The 8,941-nt window shown below is 39.2% G+C and overlaps 1 protein-coding gene across 1 annotated transcript in view; it reads right to left on the reverse strand.

Moving 5' to 3' along the window:
• Nucleotides 1-8,333, reverse strand: part of coro1a (coronin, actin binding protein, 1A) — a 10,803-nt gene extending 2,470 nt beyond the window's left edge. The window contains exons 1-8 of the mRNA XM_024272062.2: nucleotides 7,994-8,333; nucleotides 7,066-7,269; nucleotides 5,251-5,373; nucleotides 5,050-5,179; nucleotides 3,745-3,926; nucleotides 3,396-3,515; nucleotides 956-1,060; nucleotides 733-878 (exon numbers count right to left, since the gene is read on the reverse strand). Of these exons, the coding sequence (XP_024127830.1) occupies nucleotides 733-878; nucleotides 956-1,060; nucleotides 3,396-3,515; nucleotides 3,745-3,926; nucleotides 5,050-5,179; nucleotides 5,251-5,373; nucleotides 7,066-7,263 (1,004 nt within the window). The 5' untranslated portion in view covers nucleotides 7,264-7,269; nucleotides 7,994-8,333. The remainder of the gene's footprint in view (nucleotides 1-732; nucleotides 879-955; nucleotides 1,061-3,395; nucleotides 3,516-3,744; nucleotides 3,927-5,049; nucleotides 5,180-5,250; nucleotides 5,374-7,065; nucleotides 7,270-7,993) is intronic.
• Nucleotides 8,334-8,941: the final 608 nt, after the last annotated feature.

Genomic DNA, 8,941 nt, shown 5'->3' on the forward strand with positions numbered 1-8,941 from the left:
CCAATGGACTGCCAATGGACTGCCACTGCACTGCCAATGGACTGCCACTGGACTGCCACCGCACTGCCACTGCACTGCCAATGGACTGCCAATGGACTGCCACTGCACTGCAACTGCACTGCCACTGGACTACCAATGGACTGCCACTGCACTGCCAATGGACTGCCAATGGACTGCCAATGGACTGCCACTGCACTGCCACCGCACTGCCAATGGACTGCCACTGCACTCCCACTGGACTGCCACTGCACTGCCACCTGACTGCCAATGGACTGCCACCGGACAACCTCTAAATGTTTATTGACGTAAACTTTTAGAGAAAATCGTCTGATTGTCGCAAAGTTGTAAGTTTTTCATAAAATCTCCACGGCCAACTGCCACGATTGCTATAAACAACGCAGATTTAGGTCACGGCGCAGTGATATTTTGCATATTAGTGCAGTCTTACAAATGTTCAGCAATATCAAAGCAATCAGACGAGGAAACCAAAGACGTACATGGATCTGTTTGTTGATGTATCAGAATGGTGCGGAGTAGGGAGGTAGTGGCCCCACCCACCATAATTTCCACATTACAAATACTATGTTTTTTCTAACTGGATTTTTTCGTCTGCTCCTGATTCACGACTTGAAAAAAGAAATTAGCTTAATGTTCTTTATAAATGCCATAAGAAGATATTAGAAACACAATTTTCATCAGGGTGAGTCTTTAAGCACATACTGCACATACTACCTGGCGATTTCACATTTATTGATCTCCAGCCCCCTCTTGGGCATGTAGCCCATCCCCTTCTGGCTCTCCTTGCTGCTGTAAATGGACAGGTAGTGGATGTAAGGAGCCTCGTCCGTCACCTCAAAGTAGCGGATGCTGCTGTCTCCCTGCGAGGAACAACAAACAAACAACTGAGCCGTCTGCGTCGGCGTGGGCGAGCGCCCTTTCAACACCGGCCTCTCACCTTGCCACACAGGTAGACCACGTTGGTGTCTGGGTCATAGAAGGGCAGGAGGACCCCGCTGCTGGTGTCCAGCTCCTGCAGAGTCAGCGCCTCGGAGAAGTTTTTCTGCGAATCAAGAGAGAATTTGACATTTTTCTAAAATAATAAAAAAAAGGTCTGTTATGCAGACCGCAAGTAAGCCGGGGTTTAGTTTAATTGAGGGTGACGTGGTGCCTCACCGAGCACCACCCATGTTTCTGTAATCTGCCTATTGTGAAAGGGTGATGTTACACATATACCGTGATTAAAGTATTAAAGATACTCCTTGAAGACAAATATCCAGCTGTCTAGATTTGATGTGAAACTGAAGCAGCAAAATGTTTGAGGAGCACAAACTAATATTATCTGGAGTGGAGATGTTTAACGCTTCAACACCAAAAGCTTAAACACAAACTCTTTAACATATTAGAACTTTTCAACTGTAACACGATCAACGGAATTCCAGTAGATTCTGAAGGATCTACTGGAATTACCTTGATCGTATTGACAATTAAAAAAAAATTACAGCAAATCAAATAACATAAACACTGAGGCTCTAATATTAAAGGGTTAAGAGTCTGCAACCTGCTCTTTTATCTCTCTATGGTTGAAGAAAAACAAAATAAAAGTATTTTTTTAAAGTAAGGGTTACTTAATTAGTATTGCATGAATGCTTTAAATTATTCCCACTATAGTGATTCTCCTGCTCCTTTCTGTTCAATTTTCGGCACGTAAAAAACTGAATCGCTTTTAAGTGAAATCAGTCAAATTTCAAAATTTTAAGTAGATTAGCAACAAGTCTTTAAATATATTCATGGGTTATGTTTTCATCTTTAATAGTAATTTTAAAAAATTGTAGTACACCTAATATTTTAGCAACATGCTAACGTTTTTGGCTAATTTGTTATTTACAGGGGCTTTTAAAGTTAATTTAGAGTTTAGCTTCTATTTTAGCAACAGGCTAACGTTTTTGACTAATGTAGTTTACTGATTAATTTGAGGCTATTTTGGAGTTTAGCTTGGAAATAAAAAAGGTAACTTATTTTTGGCTAATTTGGCATCTAGTAAGGTGTTTATCCTGATTCGGAGCTTAGCTTCTATTTTAGCAACATGCTAACGTTTTTGGCTAATTTGGTATTTACTGGGGCTTTTAAAGTTAATTTAGAGTTTAGCTTGTATTTTAGCAACAGGCTAACGTTTTTGACTAATGTAGTTTACTGATTAATTTGAGGCTATTTTGGAGCTTAGCTTGTAAAGAAGAAACAAGCTAACTTATTTTTTGGCTAATTTGGATTCTACTAAGGTGTTTATCCTAATTTGGAGCTTAGCTTCTATTTACAACATGCTAACTTTTTGGCTAATTTGTTATTTACTGGGGCTTTTAAAGTTAATTTAGAGTTTAGCTTGTATTTTAGCAACAAGCTAACATTTTTAACTAATGTAGTTTACTGAGGAATTTGAGGCTATTTATCTTGGAACTTGGAAACTTATTTTTTGGCTAATTTGGCATCTACTAAAGTGTTTATCCTAATTTGGAGCTTAGCTTCTAATTTAGCAACATGCTAACGTTTTTGGCTAATTTGTTATTTACTGGGGCTTTTAAAGTTAATTTAGAGTTTAGCTTGTACTTTAGCAACAGGCTAACGATTTTGACTAATTTAGGAATTTTCGGCTATTTTGGAGTTCAGCTATTAATTAAGCAACATTTTTTGGCTAATTTGTTACCTACTGGGTTTTTAGGCTAATTTAGAGTTTAGATTCAATTTTTGCAACAGGTTAAAGTTTTTAAATAATTTAGTTTAATCAATTAACTAATAAGCTAGCTTTTTTGTGGCTATGTTGGCATCTTTCAAGTTTTTTTATGGTATTTTGCAGTTAAGTTAATATTTTAGCAACATGCTAACGATTTTGGCTAATTTGTTGTCTACTGGGGTTTTTTAGGCTAATTTAGAGTTTAGCTTCAATTTTAGCAACAGGCTAACATTTTTTAATAATTAAATTTACTGAGAAATGTATTCTATTTTGGAGTTTAGCTAGTATTCAAGCAACAAGCTAGCTTTTTGGCTAATTTGGCATCTACTGAGGTAAAAGGTAAAAACGTAAAAGGGAAAAAAATGTTGAGAGATGCTAGTTTCTTTTTATTATTTTGCTTTTGTTTGTGGAAAAATTGACATAATTCATATTTTATTTAAAAAAGGTAATATGCAAAATTCAAATTTCTTAAAGGCTAAAGTAAATCTTTGCAGCTCCTTCTATGTTTTGATCAGTAGAAAACGAACCCAAATGGTTCCTTTACTGTTAAAGGTTGCCGACCCTTAGACTAAACAAACAGCTTAACAAGTCTTAAAACAAACACTAAGAGATTTTCGCTGATTTTCAGGGATTAAAAAATAAGATTTTTTTGGAGTAGACGGATGCTCACCGGATCCCACAGCGCCACCTGCCTCTCGCTCATCCGGCTGAAACCAGTGCTCAGGATCTTCCCGTCGGATGTGAAAATGGCTCGAATGGGCCTGGAGCCCTCGTGAGGCTTTTCCCGCTCCTGAAGGTGAGAGGTCGAGGAGGCGGGGTCAACAGAGACACCTCAGACTGTCACACGGTACAGAATTAATTTAATCTATAATTTCATGGATATGAGCTTCTATTTCAGTGTCAAAAACGACAAAGAAATTGAAATGTGAAATGCTTTTAAGCAAACACAAGAATAGCATCAAGATAAGCAGCAGTGTGGGTTGAAATCTCAGTTTCTGTGGTCAGATAAGGACGCCTACGTAGAGGACGGTGCCCTTGCGGGGGTCCAGCACTCGCAGCGCCTTGTCCTTGCAGGAGGTGAGGATCTGGGACCCGTCCCTGTTCCAGCAGGCGCAGTAGATGAGGTCGGTGTGAACGGTGTCGATCCTCACGGCCGCCTCGCCGCGGGCCACGTTCCACAGGATGACCACGTTATCACAGCCTGCACGGAAAAAAAGAAAACATTCAGAAACGAACAGTTTCCTACGACAGAGTATTAGAGACATTTTATAAGCAAAAGGATTTCTTTTAAATTACAACTTAATACTCGTAAAATTACAAGAATAAAGTAATATATTTCTGACTTTAAAGGTCATTGGCTAAATTTAGGACTTTTTTAAAATAAATTTACGAGGAAAAAACGTGTAATATTACTTTTTTTGTGGTCCTCATACTCCGTTTTACAGCTCTGATAAACACACAATTTTAGATCTTTCCTTGTGAATTTATAACTTTTTTTCTCATAAGTTCATGACTCTTAATCTCATGATTTTACTTGATTAAAAGTTGTAAATTTAAGAGGAAAAAAACTAGTTATATAACTTTTTTTGTGGCTCTAATTCTTCGTTTTACGGCTCTGATAAACAGACAACTTTGGTTCTTTTCTTGTGAATTTATGATTTTTTTCTTGTAAATTTAAGAGATTAAAAGTCGTAAATTTACAAGGAAAAAAACTAATAAAATGACTATTTTTTGTGGCCCTAATACTTCGTTGTACAGCTCTGATAAACACACAACTTTTGTCTTTTCCTTGTAAATTTATGAGTTTTTTCTCATAAATTTTCAACTTTTAATCATCAAATAATCATCATTAAATTGTGAGATTAAAAGTCTTAAAATTTACGAGAAACAAAAAGTCATAAATTTAGTCAACGACTTTTAAAGTCATAAATATACGACTTTATTCTTGCAACTTTTTTCTCGTAAAATTACCAGATTTAAAGTCGTAATTTAAAATATATTCTTTGTTTGTAAACTGGTCATGATACTTCGTTGTAGATTTGGATTCTTTTCACACCCAGAAAAAAGTTTTAGATCTCAACAAGCAGAACAGAGGAGATGGTTACCGTGGAAACGGTGAAAAAAGGAACAAAGAGCGAAGAGGAAAAAGTCTCTAAATGACTTTGGTTGAGTTCTGCATTACAAAATAAAAGCTGTAAAAAAGTGGAAGTACTAAAATTACCTGTCAGAGGCAGCAGACGAACACTTTTGTTGGTAAAATTTGTTTTTTCTGCTGTTATTACTGTAAATGTTTATATTTTTTACAAGTGTGTGAAGGTGTTGACCTGCGCTCATCAGAACGTTGTGAGCGGTGGGGTGCCAGCTCAGGATGCCGACTCGCTTCGAGTGACCTTCCAGCTTGACCACCGGCTCTGTGAGGGAGGTGGTCAACCCCCCCTCCGGGATCTCCCAAATCTGAAGAGGAGGGGTTGATTTATCAAAACGTGTGCTAGAAAGGAAAAATCTCCCGATTGCTTTTGTCTTACCATGACACTGCAGTCTTCAGAGCCGCTGGCAATGATGTTGTCGTTGTGAGGGCAGAACTCGATGTCCAGAACCGGACCCGTGTGGCCGCACACAGTGGGGTAGGACATGTCGATGCGTCCAGTCTGCAGAGGGAAGTGAGGAAACTTCAGACAAACTTCGAGTTTCCACAACAGATTTCTTTTATTTAATTATGATTATGAAGTTTTTAGCCAAAATACCGACAACCTAAATGTTTTAAAAAACATTTTTCATGTTGATCTGAAGCCTCTCAGAGCAGAGTTCTTGATAAAATAATCAAAGCTAACATCAAAATGCTCTTTCATTGATTTACAATCCTTTCCAACTGCGGTCAAATGAGCCGCCGTTCACATTTCCGTGGTCACATCAAGAAGCTCCGTGGAGTCTGGTGGAGATTTTCCAGCGTTCTCAGTCCTGCTACCGTAAGTATTGGATGAAACTCACACCAAAAATCCAGTGATGCTGATTTGACCACAGAAATGTGAACGGCGGCTCATTTGACTGCAGTCAATGTGAAGATACCATCTTCTCTTCTCCAGAACCTGAACTAGACACTAGGAACAGATGAGGGTTTAGTGCATGTGCAGCAGAGCTGTTGATGGAAAGAAGATCATTCATTCAAAAAGTGTGTTTGATCGAGATTTAAAAGGAGAAATACTCGGAAATGCAAAAACAAAATAATTTCTTATTACATTTGTTCTCTTTCAGAAGAAAAATGACACACAGACATGTTAAAAACTAAAAAAACTGGATTTTAATTTTAGAGGGTCTTCAAGCAACAGCATTGATTGATTGAATAGATGAGTTAACCCTTTAACAGCCAACCTTCAGTGTTTATGTTCTTTGATTTACTGTAACTTTTCAACTATTAACACGATAATTCCAGCAGATTGTGAAGGAGAAAAGCGTTATGTGCCCATTTCTAACTTGTAAGATTTTAACAAAATATATTTTTATGGAGAGTAAAATTTAAAAGTTATTTAAGGTTTAAATTGATTTATTCTGGAATAATATTCCTGCCTGTTTATCATTCATAATTATGTTAAAAAGTTATGGTTTTAAAGTTTTAAAAATGGTCACTATTTTGGCATTTACTAAATTTTTTTTAGTCTATTTTGGAGTTTAGCTACATTCTAGCTGTTTTGGCTAACCTAAGTTTTTTGTTTTTTAGGCTAATATTTTAGCTGACTATCAGCTTCAGTGTTTTTAACTATGAATTTCAGCATCTTCAGCTGCCAAATTCAGCTTACAGAATTCAGACTAGAATTATTGCAGATAATGCTATATATTTAGTTCATAATAAGTAAAAAATGTATGGTTTTAAAAATGTAGTTTTAGAGTGGTTAACCTGTTCGGTCTTTGACATAAGGTGTGTTTTAGATTTGGGCCTCTTGTGCGATTGAGTTTGACACCTCTGTGCTAAAGCGTTAAAATGAGGAGGAACCAAAAGCAGAAAAGCCTAAAACAAACCAGGAAATGCAGAAAACTAAAAGGTGTGGAGACTTAATAAAGATCCGATTTTATTGCTTCGTTAGATTAGATGCTAACGAGCAGGTGAGTGAGGGAGCAGACGTTGTCACGCCCAGGTGAGGTTTGAGGTCGACTCGTAAAAAGCTCGGGGTGCAGTTCTCCCCCAAAAGCAGAAAGAAACAGGGTAGAGGCCACATCCTGTCTTCCTCCACCGAGCAAACTCCTAATATGGTGAAAACTGCATGTCTGAGTGACGTGCGGAACGACTGAAAGACTGAACCAAACTTCCTTCTTTGCTTGAAGGTGAGATGAACATCAGCGCTCACCTTGTTCAAAGGAAGCACGATGAAGGCGCCCCCACCACTGGCGTCCACGATCATGGCCACGAACTTGGGGTTAACGGAGCAGAAGTTGCTGTCCCAGGTCATCTGGGAGATGCGGATGTCGTCGTAGCATTGGTCGGCCTTCACCGCCTGGCCGAAGACGTGGCGGAACTTGCTGGCCCTCACAACCTTCCTGGACATGGTGAACTGGGGAGAAGATGGAGACGGGAAGCTGCGTCTTTTGCCCCTTTATGGTCATGATATAAAGTGGAACCAAAGTGACTTAAAGCTGACACTGCTGTAGAGACACAGGAAAGCCAAAAAAAAAAAAAAAAGGGAAGCAAACAGCTTTCACAACTGCTTCCTCTAATGCCTCTTTTGTCTCCTGTTTGTGCTTTTACGATACGTTTGGACGCCAAAAAAGATGATGCTTCAAAGATGACAGTTTTTTTTGTTAGCCTCACATGCTGTCAGCCAAAAAAGGTAAAGCAGCTGCCGGAGATCGGTTACACCACATCCTGCATGGGGAGCAGCAAGACTCCAGAGTGTTCTCCTCTAAAGAGTCGAAGAGCTTCCAAATAACCAATCGGTTTAACAGCATCCTCATAAGCTGCAAAAGCATCCTTAAATTTGAAAAGAAAAAGCTTAATTTATTGCCTTTTACCTCCATTTGCAGATTGACTTCCTGGACTGTGCAGCCGCGCCTAACCTCAAACTCACAACTGTTGAGCGGCATGTGCATCACAAGACCTGGAGCTCTAATTCAATCACTCCTCACAGTGAGCTGTAATCTTATCAAGTCTGTCCACAATCTGCCCGAGTTGCCGTGTCATGGGAAAGTTCAGAAAACGCCTCTCCTTCACCTTCCATCACCTGGCGTCCTCCGCCGTGCCTCACAGGTGCACTGTGGGGGGAGATGCTGCAGGCTTACCTGGGGGGTCGACGCAGCGAAGGAGATTCAGGAGCTCACCAAACACCCGGCCACCAGAGTGACGACTCGCAGGAGACGGTGGCTTGATCTACATCACAAAGTGACATGAAGGAAGTGAAAATTTCAAATGAAGGTGGAAGTGGGAGGTGTCTTCTCTGCGGGCTCCAAAAGCAGCAGAGGGCGACGAGAAGAGCAACGCGGAAACTTGAGATTAGGACAAGATTTGAAAAATGCAGACCAACTGTTTCAGAAGCAAATCTGGTTTTGATGAGAGCAGAAAAAAGCATCAATGTTTAATAACGATGCAACAGTGGAGGCTGAAATCCTGCAGATCTGTGCTGCAGACTCCAGTCAGCCTCACAGCCGACTAAACTGATGTATCTGAGTAAGAATGATGTTACACTTTCATCTTTTTTCATTTTTATCACCTAAGTTAACTGACCTGGTGTTTTGAACACATTCTTGTGGCATTTCTCTAATGATGGATGACATATAATAAAGAAAATTAAGCTTAAAATTACATTTCTGAGTATTTTATTTATTCAAATTGCTATGAATTCGATGGGCCACAAGCTTCCTGCTCCGCCCCATTCTGATGCATCCACTTGTAGACGAATAGATCCATGAACGTCTTTGTTTTCCTCCTCTGAGCTGGAATCTGGATCCCAACTGTGAGGGCCCGTAAACTAGAGGGAGATGGGAAAGGGGGTGGGGTTGCTCTAGTCTACGTCAACAGTCATATCAAAAAATTTAAGATTAAAACTGGATTTATGAGTATTTCTTTACTCAAGTTGCATTGGATTAAGAGAAATTGAAAACTGGCAGCTTGAAAAAGCTCGAGTTTGTGATTTATTCACTTGCAGAAAAACAGATCCATGAACGTTTCTCCTCTGAGCTGGAATCTGGCTCAAAACTGTATGGCTAGATAGCTATTTTTTTTTTTTTTTT

The sequence above is a fragment of the Oryzias melastigma genome, linkage group LG8 (assembly GCF_002922805.2).
Source record: "Oryzias melastigma strain HK-1 linkage group LG8, ASM292280v2, whole genome shotgun sequence".
In the NCBI taxonomy this organism is placed as follows: Eukaryota; Metazoa; Chordata; class Actinopteri; order Beloniformes; family Adrianichthyidae; genus Oryzias; species Oryzias melastigma.